At 37.8% G+C, this 20,734-nt stretch overlaps 2 protein-coding genes across 3 annotated transcripts in view; one reads left to right on the top strand and one right to left on the bottom strand.

The window, feature by feature from the left end:
- LOC307168406 (chymotrypsin-like protease CTRL-1) overlaps positions 1-20,734 on the top strand; it is a 132,764-nt gene that overhangs the window by 46,987 nt on the left and 65,043 nt on the right. The window lies entirely within an intron of this gene.
- nlk1 (nemo-like kinase, type 1) lies at positions 5,651-19,757 on the bottom strand. 2 transcript variants are annotated; one of them, XM_079888301.1, is made up of 12 exons: positions 19,387-19,757; positions 17,337-17,645; positions 16,991-17,120; positions 16,809-16,864; positions 14,797-14,903; positions 11,970-12,055; positions 11,677-11,886; positions 10,938-11,039; positions 10,736-10,822; positions 9,012-9,210; positions 8,813-8,906; positions 5,651-7,863 (listed from the first exon to the last, which is right to left on the bottom strand). In XM_079888301.1, exons 2-12 carry the CDS (start codon positions 17,642-17,644, stop codon positions 7,815-7,817), a joined length of 1,428 nt encoding a protein of 475 aa, XP_079744427.1. In that variant the 5' UTR covers position 17,645; positions 19,387-19,757; the 3' UTR covers positions 5,651-7,814. The 2 variants fall into 2 exon arrangements, with proteins under 2 accessions (XP_079744427.1, XP_079744426.1); XM_079888300.1 differs by lacking the exon at positions 19,387-19,757 and adding an exon at positions 17,732-17,795.

A 20,734-nucleotide genomic window follows, 5' to 3' on the forward strand; every position in this document is an offset into this window, starting at 1 on the left:
CGCTGTTTACTTGCTTATTTGCCTTTTCCTTGTTTGCATATTGCTGCTGCTCTAGAAAATATTAATAGACCTGTTTTTGCCATTTTTTCCTGCAATAAAGAACTATCTTAACTAAAAATGGGGAACTGCTGTGGTAAAAAAAAAAAAAAAAAACCTGAGAAAACTGAGATCCAGGGGCCGTTAAAAGAATTGATTAGAAAATGGAATTTGCAAGAGGAGCAAATTGCTCAGATTCAGCTGTGGTCAAAATTCACGAAAAAGAGCTGATTGTGGGGCTTTAAGTGTTTCAGTTTTAGGGGAGATGAGACGTGTTCTTAAAAATTTGCCCCCAAAGAAACAGAGATGGATTGACTGGACTCTCTTCAAAAGATGGGAACAGGAGGCTGAGACACGTTACGAGAAGCAGAGAGAAGGTGAGAAGGCTGCAGATGCTTTCATTGCTTTGCTGACAAAAAAAAGAGGAGGCAGGAATTGAAGGATATGCAGGCAACCATCAGAAAGCTTCGCCCCTACAGCATGGATGCTGCTGCAGCTGTGAAAGGGGAAATTGTGCATCTGCCAGTAGCTGGAAGCTCTGCAGGGCCACTCCATCAGAAAGAGGAAGTGGAAACAGAGGGTGAGAGCTCAAACGAGAATGAGAGTGACTCAGGCGGAGTCTACAGAGAGGTGAGAAAGCTGTTAGATGAAGAAACCACTTTATCAACACTCACGAAAGAGGCTGCATCCAAAATGAATAAATTGCCACTTTCTAATCAGACTTGTACAACTTATGGTATATCGGGGTTAGTCCTCTGAATTTATTAGGTAGAGATCTAATGTCTAAATTAGAAATTACAATTTCTGTATCATTGTCAGGAAAATAATTGATACCAAAGGGTGGAAAAATGCTATCAAACTGGCATTATAACTACGCTTTAACTCCTTCATTTGTACTTACATTGTACTTCATGGTTTGTGGGCCATGAAAGAAACAGTGAGTATGAAGAGAAGTGGTTCACTGAAATTAAATCTTGAATATCCATTAATATCATTTCTCTGCATATACTGTAAAGCTAATAACACACTCTCAATCTGCTTTCTTCCAACAGATGCATGTACAGCCTCATGTCTCTGTGGGAGAGAGAGAAGGCTCCTGGGAGGAAGTAGGAGTGTGGCCCACGGAGCAGGTGGAGTCAGGGCTATGGATTTGCCATGATGATGGGTATTATGCAAATGATGCAGGGGTAAGAGCATACCTAATAATGCAGACAGTGACAGTTCATAGGTTGTGCACTGAGGAGAGAAAAATTGTTCCTGATACTTCAATTAAAAACAATTTTCATTTATTATCAGGAAATCCAGAAACCCTTTGGGCTAAAGATAAATTTGATATTGGACAAATTAAGAATCCGGTGCCTCTCGTTATCACACCTATGACTCAACATACACAGCAAAATCTCCAGAGTTAAATTAACCGCCCAGAGAACATTTGGTCCAACTCTAAAGAGTGTTAAAGTAACTCTGAATCAGAGTTAAAGTAATGAGATAATTAAAGGAACACGCTGACTTTTTGGGACTTAAGCTTATTCACCGTATCCCCCAGAGTTAGATAAGTCCATACATACCCTTTTCATCTCTGTGCGTGCCGTAACTCTGTCTGACGCACCCACCGCTAGCCTAGCTTAGCACAAAGACTGGAGGTAAACGGCTCCAGCTAGCATACTGCTCCCAATAAGTGACAAAATAACATCAACATTTTCCTATATACAGTAAGGAAAATAAGTATTTGAACACCCTGCTATTTTGCAAGTTCTCCCACTTGGAAATCATGGAGGGGTCTGAAATTGTCATCGTATAGGTGCATGTCCACTGTGAGAGAGATAATCTAAAAAAAAAAATCCAGAAATCACAATGTATGATTTTTTAACTATTTATTTGTATGATACAGCTGCAAATATTATATGATTTGTATAGTTACAGCGTGTATAAATAACAAGGTCACATGAGACATCCATCTTCTAACCATATACATACTGGGAACTATATTCTGCTCCTCACCATGGGGCTTCTCAGGTGCTGTGAGCAAATCACTCCGCCCAAGTAGCAGTGCTTCGCCTTCTGAGAATATAGTTCCCAGTATGTATGGTTAGAAGATTGTGTCTCATGTGACCTTGTTATTTGTACACACTGTGACTATACAAATCACAACATGTATATAGGAAAATGTTGGCATTATTTTGTCACTTATTGGGAGCAGTATGCTAGCTGGAGCCGTTTACCTCCAGTCTTTGTGCTAAGCTAGGCTAGCGGTGGGTGCGTCAGACAGAGTTACGGCACGCACGGAGATGAAAAGGGTATGTATGGACTTATCTAACTCTGGGCGATACGGTGAATAAGCTAAAGTCCTAAAAAGTCAGCGTGTTCCTTTAAGTGATTAATTAAGTGACGACTGAGTATTAGTGATGAACACCTGCTGGTAACAAGCAGAATCACTGAAGGAAAGAGAAACACAAGAACGACAACTGACTACCAGCCACAGCCTTAAGCCTGGTTCACACGGGACGATTTTAAAATTGTCGGCCGATTTTCCAAACCTGAGAGACCCCACACACGGCGATAAAAAATCACGGGTCTAACAGTTTTGGTCGTACAGTGTGTGTGGTGCGCAGCCAAGCGGCAAAATCAACACATCACACACAAACCGATTTGACTCCCGAGCATTCCCAGGTCAGACAGGAAATCTCGCAAAATCCCTCGAGATCAAACGTGACTTCAGAGTAAACAATCATAGCGGACGAAGAGGATGCAGTGGCGATAGTTTGTAGTTTGTTTTTAACCGAAAAAAAAAAAAAACGTTATCAAAAGAATGTTTTGATTTTGTTTCCCGGTGCTTCCTCGCCACCTCGTCACCTCGCTTTCTGATTGGCTACACGCCACAGTCCAAGTGCTCGTTTGTCCCCGGGGGACACCACACACGAGGAGAAATCGGGCCAAAAAATCCAACATGTTGGATATCCCCGATTTGAGATCAGAGCGGTCCCGACGTCCTTCCGAACAGACGAGAGCAGTCTTAACACACCACACACGGCAGGAACATCTGATCCGATTATTTTACGATAATCTGAGCATCCTTAAGATTGTCGGAAGGGGTGAATCGGGGCTAAAATCGGCCTAATTATCCTGCCGTATGAACCAGGCTTTAGATTAAATCAACCGAAGATAAAAGAAGACATTTAAATTCATAAATCTCTCAAGATCTCAGCAGAGGAGTATTAAACAACATCATTACCAGCTTCACTTATTACTACCCAGATTTACTTAATTTCTGTCATGCGGCTATAGAAGTTCTTATTGAGAATCAACAGAAGTTTAGATGATGTTTTATTGAAATTTTGATCACCATTATGGTGATCAGTGTTTCATTTAGTTGGACAGTTTGACTATTGGCTTTTGATGTGAGTTTGTGGTCTTTGTAACAGTGTTTACCAAAACACATAATTTGTTAAAAAAGAAAGCCAGATACAAAGATGATCAGGTGATCATAGTTTTTAGCATCGTAAGGTAGAATAATGCACTAATATTTTTCCTGACCAAAAGTGGTTATTTGTTATTAATAGATTTTATTCACCAACAATATTTTCTTGCAACAGATCAGACATTCTGAATTTAGATTTCTAAATACATTATGGGGAAAAAAAATCTTCAGACACACACAGACATCAAGAATCAGCATATGAATCTGAACAATGGTGACATGTTTCATGCCGCAGTGCATGCTCTGAGTCACCATAGTATAAATCTCATGGCTCCCAGCATGCATTGCAGCATGAAGCATGCAACAAATTATTTGAAAAAGGAAAGGTGATGTGACACAGTGGTAAACATTTTTTGGAGTGTGTAGCCTAATTTGTATAGCCTATATTTACAAATATAATTAAGTTGGTCAGTGAAAACATTGGAAATATTTTCTTTGTACATCTGTCATTTAAATAAAGGTTCAAGAGAATTAACAAATCACAGATTCTTGATTTAATTGCATTTTACAAAATGTCCCCAATTTTCTGGAAATGGGGTTGTACTTTTGTTAAAAGATATAGTTTATGACATGACAATGTTGGTATGCAGCAAAAAATAATATCAGTTGAATGGGCAGTGTGTTTCACATTATAGCTGTAATTATATTTCTACTTTATGCAATATCCCTGATGGGAAAGATGGTTAGAGCTAAGTTCTCATTAATACGCCAAGTGGATTATTATTATTATATATTTTTTTAATAAAGAGTGCTAATGGAAAATGTCCTTTTATTTCCACCAGGCCCCTGGAGCCTAAAAGTTACATTTGCCAAACATAATGCTTTTAGAAAATGTTGCTTTTAGTGCTTTTTATATTTGTAAAAGTCCCTTAAGTGAACCAAAGAATTTTGCGAGGAAGACAAAATGGGCAGAACCTTTCTTTTTTTTTTTTCCAAAATTGCTACACATTTGGTCTATATTCACTACACATTATCTGAAAACTTAGTATCTAATCCAATTTTTTTATTTTTTATTTTATTCTTAACAATAGTTTTACTGGGTGGAAAACATCTTTCTACACTGTAAAAAGTGAATAGTTGGATCAACTTAAAAAAAATTACTTCAATTGGTAACACCTAAAGAAATTAAGTTTTCTCAACTTAAATTATCACGTTTTATCGTGAAAAACTTAATTTCTTTAGGTGTTACCAATTGAAGTAATTTTTTTAAGTTGATCCAACTATTCACTTTTTACAGTGTAATATCTGTGTTGGAGACTCTTTTTTTTCTTTTCTTTTTTTGTCTGAAAGGCAATATGCATATGGAAATTATATGGAGATATAGTCACAACAAGGTATCCTAAGCTCCATGTTATAGCTTATGGTTACCTCAGGGACTTCAGAACATGTGAAATAAAGCTTGAGTATGTCCTTACAATCAAGTTAACCAGGTGCAGATTCTGACATACAGTACATACAGTTTAACAAATCTAAAAACTGTGTATGTATACATTTAGGATGAAACATACACAAAGCCTTTTCTACATGAGTCTGGTAACTTGTGACCAGTTTCTGATATTTAAGTTTGTCATGTGAATCTATTCTAGAAGGTCTTCCTTGAACAAACATTGACGAATAACAGTTAATGTGTCATGATCAAAATTTCAACTCAAGATTGAAAGATTTGTTTAGAAGAACTTTTAAATCACTTAATTTAAAGTCACAATGAAACATACAGATCTTTTCATCCGTATTGTGATGTAAAGTTTTTTTTTTTTTTTTAAACATTACTAGGTCAAAACATAAAAAAACATGCATAAATTAATCGTTCACAATATAAGTCCTATAATATGCAATTAGAAAATAGATATGGAGAATTTTAAGTTCATGCCAAAATAATTCCAAAACCACATGAACATCAAAACCTCTTTGTAAAAATCTTTGTAATTGAAATATCATAATTCTGTCCTTGAACTGGAATGTAATTGTAATAATGACAAGCCAATAAGATGCAGAGGCAAGGTTTCCAGTGTCTGTCTCTTTAATGTCTATTTTATCCTAATCCACGTATCCTTTTTTTTTCTTAAAAACTTCAAGTATTTGTTGGGAACACAAAAAGTCCAAAAACATATTTTCTTCTAAAATGCAAAGACAAAAAAAAAACAAAAAAAAAGAAAAAGAAAAAAGAAAACCTAATAAAACAGATAACAAGAAATAATAACCATCTTAAAACAACTGTTCAATCATATTATCAAAGCCATAATAATCATTAACACGAATACCAAGTTTTCAGTTTCATCTTAAAAATGTCTAACATCTATTATCTTACGACTAAAGGAAATTCACCATTTACTTAAAAAGTTCACTTTCTGCTTGGCAGTCAGTAAGACGACTAAACCAACCCACTGATCTTCATTCCGGTCACTATTTTGCTAGTTTTTCTACCAACACAATAGCAAAAGTGGTCATAAAAACATCAACTTAAAAAAAAAAAAAAAAAAAAAAAATTAAAACCAAAAACCTAAAAGAATTGGTCACAATACATGAAAACAAAACCTAAAAAGAACATGTTCCTATAATAAAATTAAATAGCAACAGCACATTTAAAAAGTTTCTAAAATAAAACAACTAATGCACTGCAATTTGCAAATCCAAGTGAAGTCCATACACACATGCATTGAGAGACATTATTGATGAGGAACAGCCTTGATGCATCCAATCGTGCCCTGCGCTTTTGTTGCCACCTGCTGGTAGGAGGCAAACATTTACAGTACTGGGCATTTGAGAATTTGGCCTTCTGCAATAAACCCAGAGAGCACCAACAACTGCTTGTATTCAGTAACTCTGCCTGGATCCACATCTACAGTGTCTACAGTCTAGTCCATATTGTATAATATGAAACCTGAGCTCTAGACGTGTTACTTTTACAAAGGAGTCAGGGAGGTATTACACAAACAGCAGCATTTCTCCAACAAGCATATAAGACACCCATCAGCCACCATCCCACCAATCCCTCACTCTGAAGGAAAAAGAAAAGCAGATCGATTCAGAAACAATTCAGGAAGAGATTGCTGCCCAGTGGAGGAGCTCCACACACACACTTGACGTCATTCGGCTGCATTACAGTACATTTTTGATAAACGATTGGGTTCAGTCTATACACACAAGCCCAGTGAACTGAGGGCTGGTTGAGGTAATGAAATATTCAAAAAAAGTACAACACTGCACATTCCCTAAACTCCCCGAAACCGTATTTTTTCAAAAACACGCACGGACCACATGACTTGCTCATGCTGCCATGAAACCCACGCACCTGGTCCGCCTAACACAACACAGAAAAAGTTAGACAAGACAATAAATTAAAAATAGAAAATAAATAACATTCGATCGATCTTCTCTGCCTACAGAGCCTCGCCCAATCAGAAAGCAGGATACTGATATCAATCTCGTTTGGTCCTAGGAGGAGGGGCCGAGGAGGGGGGCTTTGGGAAGATGCTTCAGGCAGGAACAGCACAGTACCTACGTTCCTCAGATAAACACAAGACGCCATCACCCCTATACAGCATTCTAATACAACTCTAAAACTAATGCATTTGCTCAAGGATCGTTTGCACAGGATGCTTCATTAGAAATGTAGAGAGATTAGAAAGAAATCTGCACAATAAACTCCCCCAAAAAACGAAATAAAATGAAAATAATAACAGAAAGGAAAAAAATATTTTAGAGAAAGTCTGAGTGGTATTGAACAGAAAGCATTCAGTTCAATGAGGAAACCGTAACTAAGAAAGAAGACTTTTAGAACTTTTGGTTACCAGAATTTTAAGAATAAAACCTAAGAACCCAGAAAAGGAACACAGTGATAAAAGTCTATAGACAGAATTTGGAGATACACCACAGTTAAAGATGGCCGCGGGGGTGATGCTATGGACTTGTGGGCACTGTCATCTCATCTGTTAGTGAAATCATGGTCAGCGCAGTCTCATCATTTGCATTATTCCAGATATCTGTATTGCACAACATTGACGTTGGCTCATTTAGTCAAAATTCAACAATCCATGAGATTTTCTTTTCTTTTTTTTTGTGGAAAACTCTATTTGCCATAATCTTTAAGCACATAGTCAGTATAAAACTGTTCTCAGCAGCATCAGAAGCATTATTCATCAGTGTTGTGAAAGTGGAACTGGAAAAATGTTTTTCTGAGAAATCCCCATGTTGACTTGGAAAGAGTGCTGAGAATGCGTTCAAAAGCATGTGATCCTTCAGTCATCTCCAATGCAAGCTTGCTCCTATGATCCACATTTCCCAGTATACACCTCATTCCTCATCTCTCTTCTTTCCTTGATACTTTTGACGAATGCCAGGCTGTGGATCTGATACAGAAAGTAAGAAAAACAATGACTTAAGACAGCAAAAATATTTTTTTCTTTATTTACTCACCCTCATGTTGTTCCAAACCTGTAAGACTTTAGTCCATTTTCGAAACACAAATGAAGATATTTTAAATGACATCTGAGAACCAATGAGGTTCATTCTCATGTTACGCAGCATGTTTGAGCTTCCGCAAGAACCAATGAGGTTCATTTGCCGTGTTACGCAGCACGCTTGAGCTTCCGCAAGAACCAATGAATTAAACCATTCAATTCATATGGATTAGTTTTGTGATTTAGCTCTTTATGAACTTTTTGAAGCGTCAAAGTGGTAGTTGCGTCGCTGCCAATGGAGGGACAGAAAGCTCTTAGATTTCTTTTAAAATATCTTCCTTTTTATTTTGAAGATGAATGAAAGTCTTACGGTTTTGGAATGATATGATGGTGAGTAAATGACATAATTAAAATATTTGGGTGAACCCTTTAAAATGGATGTTTGGTGGACACAAAAGGCCACATGCATTATATTATATTTTATTTTGTTTTATATTTATACTACTACTACTTCATTTCATCATTATATAGATTTATACAAATATTTATTTGCATTTATATTTATTTTACTGCTTTATTTATATTTAATGGTATCAACAACAGGCAACAACAATACATTATTAATATTATTATTATTATTTATACATATATCAAATATTAATTTTAATAACTATATAAAATACATTTATTTAAAATAATATTTTTTATAGAGACCACCCTGCTCTATCCTACACCAGGCATTTAAAAATTCAACAACAACAACAATACATCTTATAGCTAAGCAACTATCAAATGAACTACAAGAATGAGTAAATATTACACCTCCATATCATTGTTCATTTTGAGTGCATGCATTTGAAAAAGGTTTGTCACAAAAAACGCTTGTTCTTGCACTGACCTAATGAAGGTTTTGAAGGCTGCACTCTGGGGATTGATGCACAAAGGCACTCGTTTGCCTTGCTGGTGCTCTGTTATAAAACGATGGATGAGCTCTGAGATGAAGAGAGAAAACGGGTCATCAAAATAGGTCCTTCATGTCAAAAGAAGATGAAGTTTAATATTGTAACAAAGGGCCAGAGTGATAAAAAGAGAGTCACCTTTGCCCTGCCAGACAGAGTGCATGCTCTGCTCATAGTTGTGGCTGAAAGGTCGATCTGCAGGCGGCTCAAAGTCTCGGGTGTACACCCTCCCGCTGGGCACTGAGTAACAGCACTTACACATGCATGTGTGGTACCTCAGACGACCCTCATCCAAATACGGATGAGACAGAGCATCACTGCCTGTGATGCGCTTGACCTATGGATGGAGACACACAGAATAAGAATTATAACAACAACAACATACTACAAAATAATATAGAAAAAGAACTATCATTTTATATAAAAGAACATGAAGCTTACACTACCATTCAAACGTTTGAGGTCAGTAAGATTAAAACTTATTCAGCAAGGACACATTAAAGTAACAATAAAGACATTTATAATGTTACACAAGATTTCAGTTTCAAATAAATGCTGTTCTTTTGAACTTTCTATTCATCAAAAAATGCTGAAAAATATGCATCACCGTCTCCTCAAAAATAGTAAGTAGCACGACTGTTTTCATCTATAAGAAATGTTTCTTTACAACCAAATCAGCATATTAGAATTCAGCTTTGCCATCACAGAAATAAACCTCATTTTAAAATATATTGAAATGTACAGTATATATTTGTTAGCATGTATTAATTGTAATAATATTTCACAATATTACTGTTTTTACTGTATTTTTAATCAAATAAATGCAGCTAATGTGAACCTCATTTCATGTGAATCTTTCAACAACAACAACAAAAAAATCTTACTGACCCTAAATATTTGGATCTTCGTATTTAATTGTAGCCTAAATATTAATATAGCCTACAGCCCTAAATAGATTTTTGATTCATACCAAGATGAAATGAGAAAGCCCGCTCATTTAAGAACGTGCATTTATTGCATGGATGGAGCAAGAACAATGTAAGTGTTTAAAATGCTTACGTAGCCTATAGCCTAGTTCAGCTGAAACCTTGACCTCTTTGGCTTGCTGTTAATGCTGTTACACTGAAGGAACAAGGCAAACTGTCTGCTTAAATAACAGGACTGAAATAAGCATGTGCGGTTTATCTTTTAATCATTTAGGGGCCATTCACATAGGACGTGTTTTGCAGGTCTAGTAACGCCTTAGTAACTTGAGAGTGCCTCGTTTTAGAAAGCCGTGTCATGCGCGATACTCTGCAAAAGTATGGAAGCGAGATGAGAGCGCAACAGTCAATAATGTCTAGGGTGAAGTTTACATTAAAAATGCTGGAAAAGTTGCGTAATGGAATGAAAAAACACATTCTCTGTGTTATTGAATTGCCCCGTTCCACACAATCAAAATTGCATTTATTGCTATACTGACTAACATGAGGCTTCCATCGCATTTTCTTTCCAAATTATCACTGGACAGTAGAAAAGTGAAAATGTTAGCATTAAACTTAAAGTGAAAATAAGATAAAAATGGTCATGTAAGGGAGAGGTGTGTTATAAAATGATAATAAATATAGATTCAATTATTATATTTTTTATAATTAAATATAGTTATTAAGAATATCTATGGCCTATCTATCTATCAAACGTCCCCATCCCCAAAAACATCTGAACATTGGTCAGTGTGCTTCCTGCAGTTTTGTGAGAGATAACCATTATGTGGAAGAACGTTATGACGCGTTTACTGACTAAAATTAACTATTATTTTAAGTGTAGGCTATCAAAAAATTACCACAAAAAGATTTTAGTCCAAACGTATACATCATACTCACTGGATCAAAAACTAGCATGCGGCACAAAAGATGAACAGCTTCATGTGTTGCCCCATCCGACAACATGTACAGAACAGACAATGACGGCTAAGGGAGAGAAAGCACAAATTAAAGAATATGGAATATTGTATTTGATTTGAGGATTTTTTTTAGTATTAAATATTTAAAGACTTATAAATCATTGTAAGACAGGGTACGGAACTGGTTTGTGGGGTCCTCTAAGAATGTGCGCTCGAGCTCCTTCACACGCAGATGCCATGGCAGAAAGAGGAGGAGTCCCGAGAAGATCAGTGATCAGATCCAGCTGAGAGAAAAAGAGAGGAGTAAACGTGAGTAAAAGACACTTTCACTAATACCGTTTCAAAATCAAATTAATAAAACAATTTCATTTTAGCAAGATTTTTAATGAATTTATTAAAGATGATTCTTTATTATACACTACCATTTAAAAGTATGTGGTGGGTAAGATTTTTAAGTCTCTTATGCTCACCAAGGCTGCATTTATTTGATGAACAATTCAGTAAAACTGTAATATTGTTAAATAATTACAATTTAAAATAAAAGTCTACTATTTGAATGTATTTTCAAATGTTTATTCCTGTGATGCAAAGCTGAATTATCAGCATCATTACTCCCATCTTCAGTGTCACATGATCCTTAAAAAAAAAAAAAAACCTTCTAATACGGTTTGCTGCTCAAGAAACATTTCTTATTATCAATGTTGAAAACAGTTACGCTGTTTGATATTTTTGTGTATATGTGATATTTTTTTTGATGAGAAGGTTTAAAAGAACAGCATTTTTTGAAACAGAAATCTTTTGTAACAAGGTGGAAGTCACTTTTGATCAATTTAATGCATCCTTTCAGATTAAAAGAATTTATTTATTTTATTTTTTAATGTTACGGGCCCCAAACTTTTGAATGGTAGTGTATGCCATTACCTGTTGTATGGGGCTCTGAGCCTGGAAAAGAATACGCCGGCCCAGCAACTCAGCGAAGATGCACCCAACAGACCAGACATCTATAGCTGAAGTGTAATGCTGGCATCCCATCAGAACCTCTGGAGCACGGTAATACTGCGTCACCACCTCCTGGGTCATGTGACGAGAAGGATCTGGCTCCTCCACTCGTGCCAGGCCAAAGTCACAAATCTAAATGAGAAGGAAAAGTGACATTTCTCATTTTGCCATTATTATTTGACGGAGTACATTTGAGCACATGTGCAGTGTGGTACCTTAAGCAGACAGTTGCTGTTGACCAGCAGGTTCCCTGGTTTGATGTCTCTGTGCAGAATGCCCGCAGAGTGCAGGTACTTCAGCCCTGAGAGAAAGAGAGAGGACACCTCATAAAGGACAAGAACAGGAGGAACAATACTAACATATCACACAACATAAACACTACTAGGAAAAATCAAGACTTCCTGCACTTGCCAATACAAACACCCATGTTTTTAAAGGTGCTGTGTATCCACTAGTTTGGTTGTACAAAACAAAAAAATGGTGCCATGGATAAATTTGGAAGGCAGGCATGGAAATATGGAAATAAACATTTTCATATGCAAAAGACCCCTAAAAGTTTTATTACTTCTTTATTACACACAAGAAAGTACTGTTATGCATTTATTTTTGCCAGGCAAAATGCAAAAATCAACAACAGCAATAAAACAACAACCTTTGCCATCACAAGAATAAATTATATTTTTAAATGATATTAAAGATAGAAAACAGATGTTTTAAATTGTAATAGTCATCATAATATTACGGTTCCCTTTCAAAAGCTTCTCTCAATGCTGCGGTGAGTTAGCGCTTTGGGAACACACAAAGGTGTGACCAGCTGTGAAGCATGTGTGCAAACACACCAAGGAACTTGGCAGCATCTGACGGTGAAGTTATTGGAATGAGTGCTCGTTAGAGGCTATAATTAGATGTGCTACAGGTACACCTTCAGGTTTTCTTTGTCTTCAGACCTTACAAAGCCGTACCGTGTCTGTCACTCTTTGTTAGAAGTGCGCACTTGCCTTGCTCATTTCCAAGGGGCAGCACCCACAATGCGATCGTGGTGCTCGGGTTTCGATCTGGGTGAGGAGTCTCTGTCTCTCTCTAAACTACTGTAACATGCCCACCACCTCTGGTAGTGTTTCCAGCGAAATGTTGATTGTTCTGTCGCTTCCTGTTTATTGCCCAGGACACATAACATTCAGCATCCCCTCAAAAGGAAATATTGAAATTGGTACCCCTGTCAGAGACCTTGGCAAAATGGATGCTACTGCTGGGTATCTCTCCTTGGGTCCTAAAGAGAGTAGGAAAAGGTTACAAGATACAGTTTGCGATTGGTTCGTCATGATTGATCTCAAGGTCGCATATTTTCATATAGAAATACTGCCACAACACAGGAAGTTCTTGAGGTCTGCTTTAGGGGGTGAAGCTTACCAATATCGGGTTCTTCCATTCAGCCTGGCCCTGTCACCCTGCACAAACACAAAATGCATGGATGCAGCGCTGGCTCCTCTCTAACTCCTCTGCAACTCCAGGGCATCCGCATTTTGAACTACATAGACGACTGGCTGATACTGGCCCAGTCTCAAGAGCTTGCACTTTGACATCGAGATGTCGTCCTAGCTCATCTTGTCTCTCTGGGGTTGAAGCGTTCTCTCTCCCGCCCAGAGGACGACGTACTTAGGAGTTGTATGGGACTCGGTCACCATATGGGCACGACTGTCACCCGCACGTATCGGGACTATGCTGAACACCCTAAGCAACATCAGGCCAGGTCAGGACGTTACTGTTCGTCAGTATCAGAGAATATTAGGCCTCATGGCAGCTGCGTCCACGGTGATGCCTACAGGCCTTTTGCACATGAGACTACTTCAGGTGTGGTTCAAAGCTAGGGAGTTTCATCCAAGGGCAAATAAGGGTTAGGTGCCGCGGGCAACGAACCCTCTCTATGTGGTCAGACCCCAATTCCTAGCCTTGGGTCCTAGCACTAGGTGTGTCTTGCCGTCGCAAAATTCTAACGACAGACGCCTCCCAGTCAGGCTGGGGAGCGGTCTTAGATGGCCATCCAGCCCAAGAGACATGGAGGGGGTCATCATCTCGATTGGCGCATCAACTGCCTCGAGTTGATGGCTGTATTTCTGGCCCTGAAGTACTTCCTCCAGCAGCTCAGGGACTACCATGTCCTAGTGCGGGTGGACAACACTGCGGCAGTCACCAATACAAATCGCCAGGGAGGTCTGTGTTCGCGCCATCTGAACAGGCTAGCGCAGCTCTGGGCTCAGGTCGAGTTCCTGTCCCACAGAGCGATTTATATCCTTGGATATCTGAATGTGGGAGCAGATTTATTGTACAGACAAACTGTGCCAAATGGGGAATAAAAACTCCACCCAGAGGTAGTGAAACAAATCTGGGAAAGAATCTAAGAAGCAGAGTTGGACCACCTCACCTCTCAAGAGGCACAATGTCCCCTCTACTTCTCTCTGAGTCTCCAAAAGTATCACCTCTCTGGTATTCTCGTTCCCAACGTGCTAACTCAGCGCATTGAGAGAAGCTTTTGAAAGGGAACATCTTGGGTTAATTGACTGTAACCCTGTTCCCTGAGAAAGCGGGAACGAGATGCTGTGCTTCATTCCCGAACTGAGGATATGCCCAGACTTCTCTTCAGACAAAGTGATACCTGAAGATGCACCTGTGGCACATCTAATTATAGCCTCTGACAAGCACGCATTCCAATGACGTCACCGTCAGATACTGCCAAGTTCCTTGGTGTGTTCGCACACATGCTTCTCAGCTGGTCACACACACACGTTGCTTGACTCTCCAGGCAACGAAAGTCAAAATTGCCCCAAACAAGATTAACAGTTCAGTAGGATTTTGTTAACAAATTTTATTTTCAGAACATAAGATTAAAGTTTTCCAGGCCGATTACAAGTTCAAACATAATCCCGTTCTGCAACGCAGGCACAAAACACACCAAGCTCTCATCCGTCCTGATTAAATACTCCTGATCCCCGAAATAAAAAAATAAGTATTATCCCAAAGTAACATATGCCCATGTGAACTCACCCCTGAGTATCTGGTAGAGGAACACCTTGATGTGATCGGTGGTGAGAGGCTGAGGGGAAACGATGACTTTATGTAGGTCACTCTGCATGAGCTCAGTGATCACGTATCTATACCACAGACTCAGTTAAGAACACAACTGACCCGCAAAACATCTACAGCCACAATAACAACATCTACTATGAGAACACAAGAGGGAAACTAGCAATGGATAACCAAAAACAGAAAATACCAGTACATTAAGAGTATTTTTAGATCATCATTGCCATGTGAATTGATAAAAAAAAAAAAAAAAAATCTGTTAAATATGTTACAATTCCTAATACAGTTAGTTTTCCAACTGGCAAATAAAACTGTTTTATTTACTCGCCAAAGCTAATTTTCACTTGCATTTGGCACTTGCCATGGTGTTCATTTTGGAAGCAAAACAGGATATTCATAAATTAATAAGTACAAAAACACCTACACATAATGCTACATTAGAGTTTAACATACTAGACGACAGTACAATTTGTATTAGAAGGCCAGGGCCTGACGCTTACTTTTTTACCAAGAAGCGCATGTGTTCGTAAGCTGAAAAATTTAGAAGCCCGTTAAAAAAAACTTTAAGGGAACAATGCAAATTTTTCAAATAATGTATTTTAGCTTAATAAGGGTATATGAGGAGACAATTATAAGAAGAATACAAAAAGTACAGAAGGTTTTTAAAAATGTTCATAATATATTGAAGCTTTTATAATGGGACGGTATTATCACGTATTGAATTAGGTTATAATAAAGTGCTGCCCTCCCAACAGGTTTAATAACTTTTTTTCTCACAGAAAAAAATAATTTTCTTTAAATAATAAAGTCTTTAAATATTTAAGTATTTGTTGTGATGAACACCATAGTAAAAAAAATCTGAACGGCTGTTTAAAACATTTAAATTCTGGTCAGAAACAAAAAGTAGCTGCTTTGTTTACAGGGGTAACGGTAAATATATTTTAGAGTTCACACACACACATCTATTTTCAGTCGCAAATGCTTGAAACGGTCGAGCCCTGTTATAAATTAATTTCCAACTCACAGGTATACAAGTTACACTCTATATTAATACAGCAAGTAACTCTTTACACTATGTTCTGGTCTGCTATTACCCCATGTCTACATTGCTTTGTTACCAATGTGAAAGTCTCCGTTTCCATCCACCTATTTTTATGCACATTTTGGGATAATGCATGAAAAAAAGCTGGATGGAAATGCCAAGATGTGCATAAATTCTAAAAAAAAATAAACGTATGCACTCAATTAAGGCGCATACTTTTTTTTTAATCCGGTAAGCCATGTGCTTAAACTACAATGGGAACACATTTACCCAATAAATCCTTCAATGCACAACAAAAACTCACATGGCTTTGCCTCAACAGTGGATGTGATTGGATAACTGGGCTAACCAGTGGACCAATTTCATTGCACAGTATCTCAAATGTTGGTTTGATCATTCTGAAATGCCTGAGCCAAAAGTCTGTCATCAAAATGATTTGGCATAATGACCTTCATGAAGCCTCACACGATTGCATTCCCAAACACCAGGCACCCAAACGTAAGATAGCATGAGAGCGTTTATTGCGTTTTGTCTGTGCGCGCTGAGGCGGAAGTAATTTATGATGTAGGAAAAAATAGCCACAGTGGCTTCCCCGATTGCAGCAACTTCCATTTTAATTACAGATATTTTGCGCCAATTTCCAAGGAAGTGACGGTTCTGTTCTCTTGAACACAATGTTTTATGTGATATTCCAATTTTGCGCGCAAGTTAAATTTGCAACTTTGGATGGAAACATTGCTAGTGATAGAATGCAAACACATATACTGTGGTATAAGATTATACAAGTTGGAACATAGTGTCACCCACTACTAACAGAAACAAATCAATCTCTTAATCCCCTTATTACATAGGCATTTATAATAAATAATACAGAGAAAATAAAAGTTTCAGATGGGAACAGATTTAGGTAAAATGTGGGTATGAAGGATACATCTCCTCAAAGCAGTCGATTTGTGGAGGTTGGAGAATGTCAAGGGCAGACAGCACCTGCCAAAGCAAATTCCCATCATTACAAAAAACATGCAATCAAATTCTAAAACTCTGCAAAAACACACCCCCACTCAGCAATCAATCAATGCATGCATGATTCCCTTTTCAGCCCGCAAAACTTACGTTGTCATGTTTAAAGAAACACAGCATCCGGAGTTCCCTGAACACACGTTTGCAGGAGACCAGGTTCTGGAAGACATTCGGCATTTTCTTCAGAGCCACCTTACGCCCATCCCGAGGGTCCGTCACAGACCTACCAAAGCAATGCAACAGGGTAACCAGATGTTAACATTACTGAAGAAAATGTGAGTGTGTAATATATAAAACCACTGTTCAAAAGTTTGGGGTCAATAAGATTTACATTTTAAAATGTATTAAAATATAATAGAAACTTATTTCAAAAACGGTAGAGAGCCTACTTGGACAGAGTCATCAGAAATTTGTGTGTTGGGATGACAGCAGGACTTACCAGACCACCCCAAATGCACCATAACCGATAGGTCGATCAGGCTCCATTTCAGCAGGACTTGGAACCTCACTTGCTGGGTTACTGTGAGGTTGCGGGATGGCCGCCCCTCCGCCTGCGCTGCCCCCGAGAGACGCCGGGTGTCTAGGAGTCCCAGCTGGAGCGTTGGGTCCAGTGGGATTTGGTGTTGCACAGAGGCCCGTTGAGGTAGTGCCGGTCGTGGCGTTGACACAAAAATACTTGTGGCCTAAGTCTGATCCAGGGAACAAGTTACCACACACTGTCGGCCGAGTGGATCCATGGAACGCCATCCTACATTAGAACAAACATGGGTGAGAAAGTCATTAAATTGATGGCCCACCCAAAAAAAAAAAAATTCTGATATCTCATTTACTCACCCTCGCATTGTTCCAAAACTGTATGTATTTCCTTCTTCTGTTGAACACAAATGATGATATTTTGAAGAATGTTAAGCAGTTTTGGTTCCCATTGACTTTGCATTTTTTGTCCATACAACAGTCAACGGAAACAGAAACTGTTTGGGTTACCAACGTTCTTCAAAATGTTTTATTTTGTTCTCCAGAGGAAAGTCAGTCATACGGTTTTACATAAACATGAGGGTGATACTGAGTCAATGACAGAATTTTCATTTTTGGGTGAACTATCGCTTTAAATTGATTAAGTACACTCCCGACAGTGGGTTAATAAAATAAAAAAATTCTAAATTATTCTGAATTTCTAAGTGACATATTACTGACAACAAAAAACAAAAATTTGTTATTTATGTAATCAGTTATTTATTTATGGAATACAAATGGAACAAAATAGCCATTATTCACTGAAAATCTTCACATCCACTGGAGATTACGAATCTTATTCGTGTCAAATATGTTGCCATTAAACACATTGCTACATCGGTTCTCATGTTACTCATATGGGGTGGAAAATTACATTCAAAATGCAGGGGGAGTTTCTCCCCAGTGAATTATGCTTTGTAATTTTGCTTGTTCTTTACACACAAGTTAGCAGATGCCTTCAGAAGACTTGGAATATAGCGAATGAGTTGTATGGACCACTTTTATGGTGTGTTTTTGGGCTTGACATTCATAGTCGCATACAACTTCATAATGACATGATGAGTGTAAATAATGATTGAATATTTTTGGAAATATTAAGCTTAAGTGTATGTATTATACAAATGTAACTGTATTGATGGCAATACGGTAGTATGTAAGTACAGTAAGGTAAAGGCTTCCTCAACAATTAACCAGCCCAAAATGAATTAGGTTACAATTAACTATAAATAAAACATTAAATCTAGACAAATTGTCAAATATTAGGCAATACAAACAAGTTGTCTCTTAGAGCCAGCGTTCAGTTACAGTGCAGCCGCATTGCAACAGCGCAGGTCACTCAGAAACATTACTAGACCAAATGCATGCCAAAGGTTGATGTACTTTAATCATGTGCTCGGTCGGTGGCCTGACAGCACCTTTATCGGCTATATCAGTTTAAATAGCCTGCAAAAAAATAAGAAAACGTACTTGCAACATGTCTGGAAAGTTAACATCAGTTTGGTTCCTCATCTTTGTTCGCACGGTGCTGTTATTCCTCTCTATATATATCCAAGCTAACAAGCTACACTGCAATCACACAACTCGTTACAAGGTTAATATTTAAGCTGCTATAAGCCATTCCACACACACCACAGAAGTCTGCCAACACATATCTCAATCTTCTATTTGTTTAGTTTAGTTTAATGTCATGTTCAAGCTAGTTAACTCTAATAATAATGTAGCTAACACGACCTCACCAGCTGTTAACGTTAACGTTACCTCTGGCTAGCTGGCTAATTAATCTGCTCCGTGACCTATATCTGATGTTTATATGCACACATTATGCATTCAGAGCGAAAATAATAACATAAAGTGAATACAACCCCTCCTAGTGCATAAAGAAAGGGAAACGCGAACTGTAACTCGTGATGAAGGCTGGTAATGTAGGTTTATTGGCTACAGTTGTTTGTAAAGTTAGCTTTAGCACAGCGGCTAACCTCTCGGAGCTGATGGCAGCGGCAGCGGAGCTCAAATCTTCATGACGGATGTTGCGGATCGCAGCGCTCGCCCTGCATTTCTACTCGCTTTAAATCTTCTGCTGCTGATCTCAAACCTCAACTGTCTCGCCGTGTTCCTCTCTCTCTGGTCTGGAAATCAGCTGTTGGGAATAGCGGTAGTGAGGGAGAAGGAGGAGTTGAGAGAGGGGGATGGAGTGAAAGAAAAGAGGGATGAGTGTATGGGGGAAGGGAGGACCACCGGTGTAAACAATGCGAGAGACGCAGTTCAACCGTTCACTCTTGTCTTGTGTTAATTATACACTCACTTACACGATTAGGGTACAAATTATAGAGTAGGTTTTTTTGAAGCTTTTCCTTTTAAGATTGGTGATAGGAGGTGCTTAACCTTCAGAACATATTGTCAGAGGTTTTACCTGAATTTGAGACTGTCTCTTTATAATACATAGTCTATAGTGTGATGCTGTAGATATGTATATGTTGTTGTTGTTGTTGTTGTTTTTTGTTCCCCCCCCCCCCCCCCAATAATTTAACAGGCTCGAAAGGTTAAGCTTGATGAACACAGTTACTACAATTTGTATAAAAACTGGGAAATATTATGTGCATGTTTTCTTGCCATATAATACCCCATATTTAATAATTAAAGTAATAAAACATATTTATAATTTTCTATATTTGTTACATGCAATTTATTAATTTCCTATTATGTTCATAATTGTTCTTAAAATATTAATCCCCTGGTTTCACAGTCGAGCTTTAAGACTAAACTGCATGTTAGGGCTGTTGTAACTGAAAGCAACTTGCAATGACAGATCTTTAAATGCACACCTGTAATGTTTTTTTTATAAGGCTCTAGAAAAGCTACTTACATGTCCTAATTGAACTAAGGCCTAATCCTGGCTTAATCTAAGCCCTGTCTGTGAAACCGGGCCTATATTTATTGATATCTGTCAATTAGACAGTTTTTTCTTAAATTATGTTCATTTTCATTTTGCACCTTTTATATTGTATTTTACATAGCAATGCTGTAAATGCTTTGGCAATATTAATATTTGCCATGCCATTAAAGCACCTTAAAACTAAAAACTGAAGCTAAATATATAAAATATTATGACCTATGATATTAATTGTTGTATAGTTTTAAAGTTTGAGACCTCTGAGTCTGAGGTGGGACAGGCATTTGACGTTTTCAAAATTAGCTATGTTTTGTGCTATATTTATTTTATATCAGATCGTTTTTTTATAGCATATCTAATAGTTCACTTTACAAAAAATGGTATTATGTTGTGTACCATATCAGAAAAAACATCCTCCTTTCAAAAGAATAATT

This window comes from Squalius cephalus, assembly GCF_949319135.1.
Source record: "Squalius cephalus genome assembly, chromosome: 1".
Taxonomy (NCBI): domain Eukaryota; kingdom Metazoa; phylum Chordata; class Actinopteri; order Cypriniformes; family Leuciscidae; genus Squalius; species Squalius cephalus.

Coding starts and splice junctions, on each gene's coding strand:
- nlk1 (XM_079888300.1), bottom strand. Junction 16,865..16,990: donor GTTTCTTTAAACATGACAAC/GTAAGTTTTGCG, acceptor TTGCTTTGGCAG/GTGCTGTCTGCCCTTGACAT. Junction 8,907..9,011: donor CTCTGTCTGGCAGGGCAAAG/GTGACTCTCTTT, acceptor TCTTCATCTCAG/AGCTCATCCATCGTTTTATA.